At 50.2% G+C, this 15,617-nt stretch overlaps 1 protein-coding gene across 2 annotated transcripts in view; it reads left to right on the forward strand.

The window, feature by feature from the left end:
* Window positions 1–1,255: 1,255 nt before the first annotated feature.
* SMAD3 (SMAD family member 3) overlaps window positions 1,256–15,617 on the forward strand; it is a 127,156-nt gene continuing 112,794 nt past the window's right edge. For both annotated transcript variants that reach the window (XM_060418884.1, XM_042252071.1), the window contains exon 1: window positions 1,256–2,008. In XM_060418884.1, coding sequence (XP_060274867.1) covers window positions 1,803–2,008 — 206 coding nt within the window. In that variant the 5' untranslated portion in view covers window positions 1,256–1,802. The remainder of the gene's footprint in view (window positions 2,009–15,617) is intronic.

Consider the following 15,617-nt stretch of genomic DNA (forward strand, 5'->3'; position numbering starts at 1 on the left):
TCTGGGCTGACATTGTGGATTAGGCCACACCTCACAGGGCTCTGTAACTCCCCACCCGCTAGAGGGTTTGCGGATCACTTCTTTCTCACCAAGGGAGTTTCCTGCTGTTAAAAACAAACAAAGGCTAAGAGGTCTGGTAGGGGAGGGGCTGCAGGAGAAAGGCCCTGGGGGCCTGGGGTAACTCCTGACAGCCACCGAGTGAGGGGTCTGTGGGTAGACGCCCCTGAATTGTGTTCATGGAGAGAAAAGCCCCAGAGCGCCCCCAATATCCTGGTGTTCCTCTGCTTCCCACCGAAGCTAATTTGGAATATATAAGGTCCCCGAAGACTGCCCTTTTGCTCCACTTGTTGCGAGTTCACAGCTTTGAAAACAAAACTCTCTCCTATTTTACTGGGTGTTGAATTTCGGATACTTTGTTTCCCATAGGATTCCAGCACCCTGTAATGAAACTTTTCCTCTACAGATAAGTTCTAAGGCTCCCCCATTCATTTCTTCCTGAGCTTAACGAATGCCTCTGAGGCCCATTTTCTGCGGGGCACTTGATTCCCAAAGGTCCAAGGGACCCCTGACTCCAGCTATTATCCAGGGAGTCACTGGGGTCCCCAAATCGGCACCTCTGAGAGCCTCTCCCTAATCCGGCCCTGGGGCTCTAAACTGGAACGGTCTCTCTGGTGCGAGAATAAAAACAGCCCCCCGAGTCCCCGGCGCCGCCACGGCCCCTGACCGGGATCGGCGCACCAGCGTCCTGGTGCGCGCCCCGACTTCCTGGGCCTCAGCCTTCCGCGCGTCCTCCCTCGAACCGGGGTCCTCCCAGGAGCGCACCGCCTGCCTGTGGCCAGCCCGCTCTCGTTCGTTCGTGCGGGTCTAACCCTCGGGCCCGCCACTCCAGCTGGGTTTCCTGAGTGTGGGTTCCGAGAGCGGACGCCACGACCCGAGCCCGGCCCTCCCGCCAGGGGCCCTTCTCGCCGCTCCTTTCCCACGACTTCCTCCCGGCGTCCGCTGGACTTCAGGTCGGGGCCGCGCGGGGTCCTGCGCGCTCCAGCCCTGGCGGCCGCTGTCCCAGGTCGCCCACGTGGGCGTGCTCCGCGCCGGGCGGGGGAAAGGCCAGGAGCCCTCCCGGAGGCTGGGGGTTGGGGGGGGGGCGAGCAAGGCGCCCGCAGGAGGAGGCGGCGGGGCGCGGGGGAGGAGGCGGGGAGCCCCAGCGGCAAGGGGGCGGTGACAGCGCTTGGAAAGGAGGCTGCACGCGGATTTGCATGAAACACAGACTGGGAGCGGGCGGGAGCAAGAGCGCGGCGCACGCCCCGGGCCGGCCCAGCTAGCGAGCGAGCCGGGAAGGAGGAGGGCAGCGGGGAGGCGAGGCTGCCGAGGCGGAGGGATCTGCGCATCAAAGCGAGCGAGGCGAGCAAAGTTTGGCTGGGGGTTGGACTTTCCTTCCTGGAGGCGGCACCCAAACAGCCACCCCGTGCGGAAACCCAAACTTTCTTCTGCCACTCCGGTCCCCGCGGCCGCCGCCTCCGCCCCGCGTCCCAGGCCTTCCCGATCTCGCTTCGCTACTGCCTGCCCGCCGCCCCGCCGTCCTTCTCCCCGCCGTGGGAGACGCCCGGGGCGCAGGGCCGCGCGCCGAGCCCCGCCGGCTGCAGCGCCGCGGCCGGGCCTGGAGAACCAGCAAGTTCGCCGAGAGTTGAAGCGAAGTTTGGGCGGCCGCAGCCGGCCCGGGCTGAGCTCCCCGCTGCGCCCCCGGCGTCCCGCCGCGCCTAGCCCCGCCGGGGGCGCTCCTCGCAGCTCGCGCGCCCTCCTCAACCATGTCGTCCATCCTGCCTTTCACGCCCCCGATCGTGAAGCGCTTGCTGGGCTGGAAAAAGGGCGAGCAGAACGGGCAGGAGGAGAAGTGGTGCGAGAAGGCAGTCAAGAGTTTGGTCAAGAAGCTCAAGAAGACGGGGCAGCTGGACGAGCTGGAGAAAGCCATCACCACGCAGAACGTCAACACCAAGTGCATCACCATCCCCAGGTGGGGGCTGGAGGGACCTCGGGGCGCGCCCGCCCGGCCCCATAGCGTGGCGGGGCCGGCCTGGTGGGACTGGAGCGGGAGGGATTGTGTGTGTGTGTATACGAGGGGTGGGAACGCAGGCAGGAAGCGGGCGAAGGGGGACCCCAAACAAAACCTTTTCTGGAATTGCAAAGATTCAGAGCCCGGGAGTTCCACGCGGCACTCGCTCCCCTAGACCCCGCATTGGCATTTCACCTCCGGGAAAGGGGGTGCTGCAGGATGCCCCCCCCCCCACACACACACCTCGGGGAGCTGCGGGATAGAACTTGAGGCCCGCTTTGTTCGGCTCCGCGGGCCCGAGCCCCTCCTCCGCCGCCGCCTCCCGCCCCCGCGGCCCGCGCTCGTGGAGGTGGTGGTGTCTCTCCCTTTCTTTTCTTCATTCCTGTCCCCCCACTTCTTTCCTTCTCGACAGGAATGCAGTCCGTACAGCTGGGGCTGTGGGTGAGGAGCGGGAGCCTCGTGATTGACAGATTCCTTCTTCGTTCTCTCTTTGCCTTCGGGATTAGCATTTTTATCGAGTATTTTTAGATTCGGTTGTGCCAGTCTCCCGCCCCCTCCGCACACACGCACTTTAGTTGCAGCGGAGTGCTCTGACTTTCAAATGAGAGAGATAAGTGGCGGAGAGTGGGGTCTTCTCCCCCGCCTCCCGCGGCTGTTTTTTGCCCTTCTTTCAGTCTGAGATTTCGGGTGGGTGCCGAAAGGAGGGGGTTTGGAGCCGAGGAGATAACAAAACGCACCCTGAAGTGGGCCTCGCATCGGCCCTCGCATTCCTACGGAGCCCTCCTTCCCAAAGCGCTTTGCCATCTGTCTGGACCTCCTTTATCCTCCACTTCGCGCTAGCTAGGTCTGGCAGGAGCTCACAGATGGCTGATAGAAGGGGTCAGTGACTTCTCTCCACTCCCCACGGCCTTCTCTTAGCTTAGCTGCGCCTGGCTGGAAATTGGGATGTGTTGAGGGGGGAGGTATCTTAGCTTTCTGTGTCTCCCTCTTAGCCCCCTTTGAACGTCTTAATTGTGTACTGAGGGAGAGTCTGTGTGTGTGAGTAGGGGTCCCTGGCTGTGGAGGAATGAGCAGAGGGTCCCCGGGGCCAGAGCTCCACATAAATTGTCCCTCCTGATGCTGGGCCAGAAGTGGACTCCGTCCTTGGCCACCTGCTCGGGGCAGCTGTACGCCGGCCGCCAGCCGTGTCAGGCAGGCACAAAGCAACATCTGTCCACGGAAACCCAGAGCCGGCCTCCTCTGGAAATAAATGCCACATATGGTGGGAGTGCGGACTTGAAAAATAATAATTTTTTTTCTTCAAAACTGGGTGGGTCCAGCCAATAAAGCGGGAAGGAAGGTGGTGTGCTGTCTGGGAAGTGTGCTCTGGTGTATGATGGGGAGCCGGAATTGACTTCAGAGGAGGTGGTGTGATGTGATGGTCAGGGAGCCCGAGGTCCTGGTCTCAGCCCTGGTTCTTCCTTCTTTATTACTTTAGGTGAGGGGTAGGGAGTAGGGTAAATGAATGTCATACTTCTCCCTCCTGGAGAGAATCTGCCTTCTTACCTGCCTGAGGGCGCTGAGGACAAGTGCTTTTTTATGTTTTGAGACAGAAAAAAAAAAAAAAAAAATCAGTATCCAGTATAAAACGAACAGCTGCATGAATTGTTTCACAGTTTACAAAAGACTTTCATATGCTTTTAGGAGATCAAGAAAAAGAAACTCCTGGAAAATAGATAAGGCAATTAATTAGGCCTAAGACTGATCCCATTTTCAAAGTTGAGAAAACTCTGGAGGAGAGAGGTGAAAAGGCTTGGCATAGCAAAACATGCCATTCTGACCAAATGTGCCCCTTCTGCTTACCATGGCTCCTCTTCAGTTTGAAGGGTCTGAATACATTCTTTGCTGATGGCTACAGGGTGGGCCCTGGGGAGAGGCCTGGCTCCCACTTGCCTTGGTAGGAGTTTGCCCTCTGGGAAAGCATAGCTGTGGCCTGCCTTTTCCTCTTCCAGTGTTTTCCGCAGCCTGGGGCATATGGACACTTGGGTTGTTCCTGAGAGTTCAAGTAAACTCAGCCTTCCCATGGCTCTGTGAGGACTAAGCCATCTTCTACCTGCCTGGCAAGGACTAATGCTGAGGCACATTTTTTTCCATCTTTTTCAGTTAGGGAAACCCCGTTACTTGGGTGGATCCAGACAAAGTGGATTTCCATCCTTGGATTTTGTGCCCACGCCTCTGGGTCACCTTGTCTCCCTTGGCAACAGCGGCTGCTGTTTTGCTCGTGGGCAGAAAACTAAAGGCCACGTCTTGGGGAGGTGGCTAGCTGGCCTCACATGGGTGATAGCGGTGTGTCTCCAAGTCTCATAGGTTGTGGGATTGCTTGTCAAATTGTCTGCTCTCTCCTTACAGCTTTTTATAACGAGGTCTTTGGAAAACTGACAAAGGGAAGTGTTTCACCTAGCTATCCCCACTGTGGGTGTGCAGTGGGGCCCTGGGTGCTTAAAAGTACCCTACAAGATCTGGACTTCACAGTGTAAGGAACCCTTAGCCTAAGGAGATTTTCTCCAGCTTGTTTTGGCTAATACAAGGTCATGAGCCGCAGCAGCGCTGTCTAGCAGTTAGAGCTGTGTACTGGAGCCCCCCAGACTGCACACATTCTTCTGTTACTCCTGCTCCAACTTGTCTCAGTGATCAAGAGAGCTGGAGTGATACAGGCTTACAGGTTTCAAGAATGTCAAAGAGACTGGTGCCAAAGCAGTGGCAAGAGCCTGATTTAGATACACCGGTAGAGGGGCTATCAGGATTCTCTGAGGTCTGGCAGGATGGTCAGAACTTCAATGAGTTGTTTAACAGCATCCTCCCTGTCATCTGTTATCCTTCTTGAGTACCTGAGTCCAGCTGCAGGTATCTTCCTGGCCAGTTTATAAGAATGGAGTCATAGCGTTTGCCAACAAGAGGCAGAGAAGGTGCGTGTATGTTCTATCAGGGAGAACGAGCCAGGCACACTTAAAAATGACTCTTCTGATGGACACTGATAGTTTGTATTTCTACTAATGGGACCCATGCTGTGGCCCACTTGTTGAGAGCTGGACCAAGCTTAAGACCTTGTTTGTTTGGAAGGTAATTCAGGCTTTCTTGTGTCAGAGCACCAAGTCCAGAGGAAAGTGGCTGCGGAATTTAACCAAACATAAGGTCTGACACATACCTTTCTGTGCATCTGTTCTTTTGGTGTGGCCTCCTCCTGCTATCTGCCTGGACTTTGCCAGGCTGGTCTCATTGTAACATTTCTTTCTCAGGCTTCTGGGGACAGACCAGGGGTGCAAGAGTGGTAGCTTTAACACCCTCTCCATTTCAGCATCTCCTGTCCTCTTTTCTCTCAGTTGCAGCTCAGAGCACCATTCTTGTGTGGCCCACTGGAACCCAACTCACGTGCAAGCACCTATCCTCTCCTTTCTCTTGTTAACCTCGATTAGAGGAGTTCTGCACAAAGGCAGGAAAGAGAAGGAGTCTGCAGGACACTGGGTAGTGGACTGTGGGGCTGACTTAGAGCTATGGCTGAACCTAGGAGCCACTTGACCTTCGAACTTTGGAGCCATGTGGAACCTTCGAACTTGCTCCTTGCACCTAGGAGTTGAAGACAGCCCCTAGCTCACAGTTCTTCCCACAGGATGGGATTTTGTGGATTCATAGGTATTGGCCCCTCCCATGTCTGAGTCAGTATTCCGGGAAGTGGGGGAGGATGTGGAGATAAACTTGAGATGGTCCCTGCCTGTGACAAGCTTACACTTGAGTAGGAAAACATCAACAGGACATTATTTGTGTCTATTTCTTCTTCCCAGCCATCAGAGGGAATATGAGCTCTAGTATGGAGTGATGTTTTTGGGGAGCGAGGGGGATTATGATATGTTTTTTAAATATTTAGAGGTCGCTATGTTAGATAACAAAGTAAGGATAGCCATATGTTTTCCCCAGAAGAAAAGCACAGAATTCAGGTCCTGTATCTTGTTGTTTTAATACCTGGATGGATTTAGCAGTTCACTTGATGCCTCAGAGCCTTCTTGTCTGCACCTGTAAAATCAGGATGAGGTAAAGCCTGTGGAAGTGTTTTGTAAACCAGAAAGTTTGAGAGATGTATTTTATATTTAGATGTCTCTGTGTATCATTCATTCATTACTAAATTATTCAGTCATTTATGAAATACCTACTGTGATGAGCAGGGCAGGGCACTTGTTCTTAAGGGCCCCTCTGTCTAGAGTGGGAGACAGACTTGCCCAAAATATAGTCCATGAGCTGTAGCCAAAGGATGTACAAGATGCCCAGGGATGTGGGGGACAGACCATTACTTCTCTGGGAGTAGGTGGGGAGAGAAGGGAGGGGTCAGTGCAAGGTGGAAGACCAAGAAGGCGGGAGTTATTATCCGAAGGAGGAAGTTTCTGGACCGTAGTACAGTCATGGGAACTTTCGGGTTCATGGTGTCTGTTGTCTGCAGGACTGAGAATGTCTTTATCTTCCTCTTGTTCCTAAAGGGAGTGCTGCTATGAATATGTTACCTCCGAGTCTGCACCTGAAGACCAGTGGCTTGTGTCCAGTATTTTATGCCACTGTAAAGTGTTCTCATTTTGAAATAAAAAAGGAGTTAGTATGGCAAACCTGAAATTCAAGTTTCCTTGGTGGAAACGGTGACTTAGGATGTATTAGCTCAGAATATAACAGACCGTGTCGATAAGAAGTGGGCAGCTTGGAGGTGATGGTGGATGCTCAGAATTTTTGAGTTCTGGTGTGCCGTAACTTTTCATTTCTCTGGTTAACACTTGCCAAAAAATAAATCCTGCAAACCTGAATTTCTACAGAGACATAAGAGCTTTTAATAATGTATTTTTAAAAGTCTTTGCAAGGATGTAAAGGTTTAAATGACAATTCTAATAATAGAAAAAGCCCATGAATACAGTAGTCGTTTCCTTCTGATGAGAAATGCAAGCAGCTGATGGCATAGAGAGCCTGGCTTGAGCTTATCACATCAGGAATCCAATTAAAATGAGGTTTTGAAAAATAAATATTGGTTCAATAATGTAGATTTGTAATTGCTATGTTATTGTAGTGGAAATAAAATTAACACGATTTAATGGACTGAACGACCATTAATTTTCACTTGTTAACTTATTGGGAGATTTCTAAATGCCATTGTTTGCACAATGCAGCCGTGTCTCTGTATGAGCTCCTTTAGGAAATAAATAGGACCAAGAAGTGCCTGCTTTATTTATTGAAGTATAGTTGATTTACAGTGTTGTTAGTTTCAAGTGTACAGCAAAGTGATTCAGTCTTATATATGTCTATCCCTTTTCAGACTCTTTTCCCTTATAGTTTATTATAAAATATTGCATGCAGTTCCCTGTGCGATACAGTAGGTCCTTGTTGCTTATCTGTTTTATATATTGTAATGTGTATCTGTTGATCCCCAATTCCTCATTTATCACTCCTTCCTCCTCCCGCTTTGGTAGGCACAGGTTTGTTGTCTAAGTCTGCGGGTCTATTTTTGTTTTCTGTGCGAGCTCATTTGTATCATGGTTCAGATCGCGTGCATAAGTGATATCATATGATATTTGTCTGTCTCTGGCTTACTCCAGTTGGTCTGGTAACCTCTAGGTCTATCAACGTTTCAAGCAGTGCTTGCTTTAAGACTTGAAGTCTGCCTTTATTCCCTCATCTATTTTCCCACCTTATTTACCCCTCCCCCAGCCTCTTGTAAGTGCAGTTAAGTTCTTGAAAGTGGAATGCCGGTTTTTCAATCAACAAAGCTCGTGAATAGTTCTAATTAACTTTTATCCTTGTCTCCTTTGATGTATTGACCTATTTTAAAAAAAAAGAATTCACCCTGCCCCCTTCCCAGATCCACATCTGGTTTTACAGTCTGCCCAGAAAGGCTGCTGATGCCGGGCCTGGGAGGTTTACCAGCCTTTTGCAGACACGAATGTCCCCTGCAATGGTGGATGGGACTAGTTCTTCCCCAGGAGGGCTGGGCATCATCTATTGACCACTGACAGGTTCCTGGGCCAGGGAGCCTTCAATCTTCAGGTGCCGTGGTTTCTGGAAACAGTTGGAAGTTGCCATAGTAAACCTACCTTGCAGAAGTTTGGTTTCTAATTTTACCGTATTCCAGATTTTAAAACAAAGATCCAAGAGAACTTGTCCAGTTCATGTGTGTGCTTCCTTTAGTGCACCTAACAGGTGCCTAAACCTGTTCCCGGTAGCAGGAACACACCAGTGGATGAGGCAGAGGCCTTATTCTGCCCTATTGTAGCCTCTGGTCCACTGGCTGCTGAACGCTGGTCCTTTGGAGTTGTAAGAATTGTGTGTGTGTTCACTCTGCTTAACTTGTAAATACTGTTTTCTTAATGCCAGAGAACCAAATTCCCCAAGCCCTGCAGTTTATTGAGTCCTGATGAGAGAGAGAGTGTAACGTTCCTCTTTGTTTTGACTTAATTAACAGTTTTAGAAATAACAAATCTAGAGCACAAGTCACACTATCCGTTGTGATTATCTGAGGCCTCTGCTGTAAACAGCAGCCTGCCACCGTGGCACACTGCTGCAGGGTGTTTTGACAGAGAGACTCAGCTTAAAATGAAAACACAGTAGAAGCCTATTAATTAAGAAGTTTGTCTAATTCTGGACTAGGCTGAAGTTTGTTTAGCAGGCCTTTTCTCCCCATAAATGCTGTCAAGAGAAATTAGTCGTGAGCAATCTTTTGGGAGTCACTTTGGAGGCAGGAGTCAGAGACCTGGGTAAGTTCTAGATTCTACCTCTGTTTCTAATTAGCTGTGTCACCTGGGCCAAGTCACTGACCATCTCTGGGCCTCAGATGTTCGCAACTGGGAAATGGGCTACCGGAGCTCTATCAGAGGTTCTTTCTAATTCTAAAGTGGTTTCTATGCAAGCATCTTAGAAGCATCCCTTTGCATGCATCTGCTTGATCACTAAACCACAGATCTTCCTTATTAATGTCCTAAGTCCCTGTTAGTCTGGTGCCAGTGAATTTCCCTAGTTGAAAGTAAGAAAACTATAATTCAGCTTTTAATTTTAGTTGTTTCCCCCTCTCTGTCCTCCCTGCCTCTCCTTTGCCCTGTGAGTCTAAATCAGTGAAATTTAACTACAAAGGAGTATAAAAATAACTGAATACAAGGATAACACCATGAAGGCTGAATGTGTTGAGATGCAGTGAGCAGTTTTTCTTTTGTTGCTATTTTTGGCTATCCTCAGAGCAGGAAGTTTACTTAAACTAATGACCACAATTGCCTAAAAATGGTTAAATGTGAGAGGTAGGCATTATAGAGGATACCTGTGGAAAATGTTTGCTCATATGTCAGAGTTTACCCAGGAAGCTTTCTTTATTTATTTTCAAGCATCTATATAAAGAAAGGCTATACTTGATTGTGTAAGCATGCGCCTCTTGTTGGGGGCGGGGGGTGGGGGGGATGGAGGTTACAAGTTGAAACCCTAGCTAAGAAATGAAAAGTGAGTTTCCCCCGAAATAATAGTACTTTTTCTGTATCACACCAGCTCTCCTGCTTACATCTGGCAAGTTTTTCTCCTGACAGCTTTGTTGGGAGTTTAGGACTGGGGTATTGTTTAAGAAACCTTGGGTCAAGGTTTGCCTTTGAAATCTATGGCATTATCAGTCTGTTGGCTTTCCCCACTAACGCTTGCATCACAGACCGCCAGGCCTAGTTGTAGCTCTGGGGTGTCACCTCCCTTTTTTTTTTCTATTTCTTTGAGACTGGGCTTTTGAAAATAGTAATGCTTTTTGGGTGTGTGTTTTTTAAAGGTCTGTTTTTACGCTGTCACAGCTCAAAAATGCCAAAAGGCATTTTTTCCTTAAAAAATCACCTCTGGGCTAAGCCCAAATGTGGAGTAATGGATCCAGAAAGGACTTTTTGAATAGTTACAAGTGGCTGAAAGCAGGCATGGTGATGGAAGTTGGGTTTTTCCTTTTGTTTCAAATGTTCCCCATTGTAAATTTTCTCACACCCTTGTTGAATTCAGACTCAAGGTGAGTCTTAGTTTCTCTGTGTGCCTGGAAGGGCAGGGTGAGTGACCTTGTTTTGCTCCCTCTTTAGATGCCGTGTGTACCCTTTTATCTCTACCCTAAGATTCTTAAAATATTGCCTGGGGAGCAGGGGTTCAGGGTGAGTAGGCTGGAAGACCAGAGTCATCAAGCATGAACAAAGGGCTCTGCAGTCTGACAAACCTGGGTTTGAGTTGGCCAGTTACTGACCATGGGGCAGCCTTGGGGACATCTGCTTCCACTGATGAAGCTCCACTTTCCTCATCTGTGTATTGGGCATGGGCCTGCCTGCCTCCTGTAAATCAACACAAATGATATAAGAGAGAGCAAGCACTTGGCTGGTATTTGTGGCTCACAGCACGTAGCAGGTGCTTACTAAACATTCGCTTTTTCCTTTTCAAGGACGGAGGTGGGGTTGACTGATGGTGTTGGTAAATTCCAGTAAGGGATCCTGCCCCCTCCACTCGTTCTCAGGGCTTACTGTTTGGAGCACCCCTGTGGATGCAGTAAGAGAATCTGCCTCCAGCACAAATTCACCAAGAGGCCACAGTCACACTACTTGTTGATGCAGGGCTTGGCAGGCTGTTCAAAGAGAAACAATCCGTATTCTTAGGTGGTTCTCCCCTCCCCACTCCTGTCCTCCATCATCATTTTAAAAACTGTTTGGCTGACTAAAAATAATAGTATTGAAAACAAACTTTGATGAATCAGTGCTCCTGGGGTGGGGGGTGGGTGTAAGATCCTGAAGAAGAAACGCCGTGACTCACGGGCCTGTCACCGATAGCCTGCCCATCCGTGTGTGGAAGTGTCTGATGTTTACTCTTGCTGGTGTGTTTTTGAGGCCTGGTTGGAAGGCAGTTCTGGCTCCAGGCACCCCCCTCACCAGTTGCTTGGTTGCCAGGTGAGAATGTTCGGTGCCGGAAGCTCATGGCTCCAAAATGACCCAGACATGGACAGTGGTACCTTTGCCTGCCCTCTAGGTGTGTCAGGGGGCTCACAGTTAGTGCACCATCCTTTGCACACCGTTCTGGATGTGGTCCTTTCCACGGGGTAGAGCTGGGGGCCCAGGGATGGGCTGTGTAGAGCCTGCGCTTCCTTCTTCCAGACGGTACACGGGGTCTCGACCCTTCCATTCCCTGCCCCCCTGATCTTGAGCCTGCTTCCAGGTCCCAGGTGGGCTCTTCCCCAGGTCCGTCTGCCTAAGGAAGAGAGACTGTGTCGACCCTGGGCCGATGACGTGGGTCAGGCCGGGAGATGGAGAAATTGGATGAAATTCAGACTTGGGGTGTCTGCACGAGTGTACAGGAAGCCCCTCTAAGTGTGGGGTGATGACAGGAATGGGCTGGGATTCAGGGTGGGTTCTCCTGGGATTCCCTCACCAGTTCCACTGTGAAACCCAAGGGGTCAGAGAAGCCTACATTCAAACCTGGCCTCCCAGGTTGTGTTAAGGACCTTGTCAATATGACAGAACAGATCCTGTTTATCAGTCTGTTACCTTGATTTCTCTCTTTTATATATGACATATTATATGTGGAACTCCATAGTTCCTCCCGCTCTCAGACCATTTGATGGTGGAGGCAGTCCTGTTTTTCTGGCCGTCCCCTCAGTGGGCTTCCCTGGTGGCTCAAATTGTAAAGAATCTGCGTGCAACGTGGGAGACCCGACTTCAGTCTCTGGGTTGGGAAGATCCCCTGGAGAAAGGAATGGCAACCCACTCCAGTATTCTTGCCATTCCAGAATCCCGTGAACAGAGGCACCTGGTGGGCTATAGTCCATGGCTTTGCAAAGAATCAGACATGACTGAATGACTAATACTTTTTCTCTGTCATATAGCCACAACTGAGGCCCCGTTCAGGTGGCACCATTGTATGGAAGACTGTGGGTGTTTCTATAGGAAGGATTGATTTCCCTCACCTTGAACTCAGATCACAGTGAATACACTGCAGGTCGGGGAAAGGTGAGCACATGGCAGCTGCCTATCCGAGAGGAGGAGTGAAGAGCCCAGCTCCTGCTAGTGCACTTGGTTGTTGGGTTCATTTTTTGGCCACTGACTTTGTGCTGGGCCTCAGGAGAGAGAGAGATGCGGAGATAAAGTCCTGTCTCTGAACTGTGCAGAGGCTAAAAGGGACAGTGACTGCAGCTACAGTGGGCTCATGGCAAAGACACTTCCAGGTTGAATAAAGCAGTGTTGGGGATCCCAGAGAAGGAGCAGCTTGTTTCTGAGGGACTCAAAAGGCTTCACAGAAGAAATGATGCCCCAGGGAGATTTTGAAGGGTGGATAGGAGTGTGGGAGTGAAGGGAAGGCTGAGTGCCGCACTTCCAGACAGAGCGTGGAAGGGCCTGGCGTCTGGGGCGGGGCGGCCAGAACGTGGAAGAGGGCGTGGCCAGAGAGGAGTCTGAGAAGGAGGTTGCCAAGGGTTTCGTTCGGCCAGGCTTGACATTTGGACCTTGCTTCGTAAAGTGCCCAGGAGATTTTAAAGTACGGGAGTGGCACGGCTGAAGCACCGTTCTATTCGCGCTTCCTCGCCTCCCCTAGCTGTGGCTGGTAAGAGAAAGTTTTCTGCCTGAGTTATCCAGGTCAGAGTCATAATCCCTTACACCACCATGCGGACAGCTTTAGGCTATGTCTGGACCAGGGTGAAAATAGTGTTTTGTTCGCCGGCAGGAGAGAAGACGGGTTGTACAGCCAGGAGGGCTCTGGGAGCCCAAGTGTTCAGGTAATTAGCCAGTGACTCATGCCAGCCTCTTGACATGGATTCCTTGGGAAGTTAAGCAGAGTGTCGCTGGGCTCCCTGCAGAGGTCTGTTCTCCCCAAGCATCAGCCTCGACGTCGGATCCCAGCCTTTCTGTGGGTTTTCCCTGTGCCTGGCACGGTGTCTTTGTGTGGAATGTCCCTGGTCGGTGTTTTAAATTTCTTCACTGACGATCGTCTAGGTCGGGCTTTCCAATTCCAGACCACACTGCAATCAGTAAAAATGCCTAAGTTCTCTACTGCAGACTCATCAGATGCTCTCATGTATTAAAAACAGATTACATTCCTTAGTAAGAGAGTAAAATGGGGTAAGTTCATATATTTCATCACAAGAGCAAGCAGAAATCTTGGTAACCATGCATACAGTTTACCTCATCTCTTTAGGGTCAGCTTTTTTGTTGTTGCTGTTAATTGAAGTTTATAGGTTTTTAGAAGTTAAAAGTTTTGTGTCCATGGGCAGGTTCTTAGTTCATGGGCCATTTTTGAGAGCCCTGATAGAGGCCTGCTGCTGAAATGGCAGCCTACTGCGATGGAGCTTTCTGGGCTTGCATTCAGGAGGTCCAGGTTCAAATCCCTCCCTTCCCCCCTTCCTGCTTTGGTGACTCTAGACCAGTCACCTGATTTTTTCTGAGTCTCCCTTTCCTCATCAGTAAAATGAGAAAAACGATGCCTCCCATGGTAGGATGGTTGTTGTTTATTTAGATGAGCTGTGTATTAATGAATGGTGCCAGTGCAGGAGATATAAAAGACCTGGGTTCGATCCCTGGGTCAGGAAAATCCCCTGGAGAAGGCCAGGGTCTGTGGGTGGAGGAGCCTGGCGGGCTGTAGTCCATGGGGTCATAAAGAGCTGGACACAACCAAAGCAACTTAGCATCGCATAGCATATGTATTGAAAGGTCTTTGCAGACTATAAAGTATTATGCAATGTCACTCATTCTTTCTTTCCTTTTTAAAAAAATATTGATTGATTGATTGATTGATTGGGCTGCACCAGGTCTTAGCTGTGGCATGCGAACTCTTACTTGTGGCGTGTGGGATCTAGTTCCCTGACCAGGCCCCCTGCATTGGGAGCATGGAATCTTAGCCACTGGACCACCAGGAAAGTCCCACTTATTATTTCTTTATGAAGTGCAACTCTATAGTATTATTAAAAACCCTTCCTCACAGAGATGGAGTTAAGGCTTCCAAGTTCACACCTACATTTTCACAGAGACCTTAGAGAAAAACCTTAGTGATACACAGAATTCAACAGAAATATGATCTTAGGGTGTATATACCATCAGTGGGGGGCGGCGGGGGGGGAGGGGCATGGGTCTGGTTCCAGAAGCTTAGGTGAGTTGATGCTTGTGGTCTTGTCTGAGGATTTGGGTCAGTCGTGCTGACTTGTGGCAGATCACCTGAGCTGTCTCACTGGGAGTGAGTGATTCTGGTACATGCAGTGTGGACTGGGTGCTGACTCTGTGCCAGACACCAAGGTGGGCCATTGATCAGTTGGTTGATCTTCTTTACCCATCTTCTGGGAAGGATGAGTTACCAGTGTTTATAGAAGAGGAGGCTCAGGCTTTGAGGAGTCAGCAGCAGCCTAGGAATCTGAGTTGAGGTCTCTTGTTCCCAGCTGTTTGCCCCAGGGCTCCCCAAGAAGGGGCTACTGTTCTCCTTTTTTATAAGAAAACCCATAAAATTGCTTAGCAAAGTTGCTGTAGGTCTTATGATAAGAGATGGAGCTGGATTTGCCTCTGAAGCTCTGCCCCTTTTAGAATCTAGGGTGACCAAAGAATTTGTTAAACAAACCAGGACACTTCTAAGAGTGAAAAGGGGGCAGTGCTGTTATCAGTGATGGCCAGGAACTGCCGTCAACCCGGACTAGCCAGGCAAACCTGGAGAGGTGAGCCACCCTGCCTCTGCGCCAGTGATCGCGATACCTGGCCAGAGTAACTGGGAGGGTCCATCAGCGGCTTTCTCTGCCGCTGCTCAAGTGTCAGGCAGGGACTGTCTAGGTCGTTCACTGCTGTTCTGAGTGAGGTGACTCGTCTAAGATCATTCAGCAGGTTGGCAGTGTAACCTAATTTAAAACTGGCTGAGACCTTAGAGATGATAGTCAAGTTAACACCAGAGCTTACTTAGCTGCTGCGGGAGTGGCGCAACATTTGGCCTCACTGATGGCCACTCTGAAGGGAAGGACAAGAAGCAGGAGGTGGAGATGGGGGTGTGTCCGGGGGATGTCGGGGTGGCAGTAAGAGGGTGGTAGGCTGTTCACTTAGCTCTAGAACATATGCATCCTCATCAAGATATGTCCCTTTGGGAAGCAGGAGATGCCCCCAGGTCCAGTGCAGCTGAGATGGGATTTCATGTCCAGGAGCGAAGTCTTCTGTGAGCTGACTTCTCCTGCTCCATTTTCATTAAGGTTTCCAAAATACTACTGGCTGGGAGCTGGTGGGGGTTTAGTGGATCAGTCTTTTGCTGAAGAGTTTTGGAAGGCATTGGGGAAGGAATTAAAAATAACAGCAAGCATGCCTTTTCTTTCTCTTTGATGGTGGTAAATGCATGGAATGTGCCGGGGTGCGTGGCCCTAAGTAACCCTGTCTGCCAGTGGAATCCCATAGAGAACATGGAAAGACTTTGCATGCTTCACTCCTGCCTTGTGTTCACAGGCTTCGTTTCTGTGATCATCCAAGCCTCATTCTTCCTCTCTTGCCCCTGATAATCTGTTGGAAGCCTAGAGAGGGGCTTGAGTTCTCTATTCCCTCCAACCAAACTGTTTGCTGTGGGCAAGGCCCTG

This window comes from Ovis aries, chromosome 7 (assembly GCF_016772045.2).
Source record: "Ovis aries strain OAR_USU_Benz2616 breed Rambouillet chromosome 7, ARS-UI_Ramb_v3.0, whole genome shotgun sequence".
In the NCBI taxonomy this organism is placed as follows: Eukaryota; Metazoa; Chordata; class Mammalia; order Artiodactyla; family Bovidae; genus Ovis; species Ovis aries.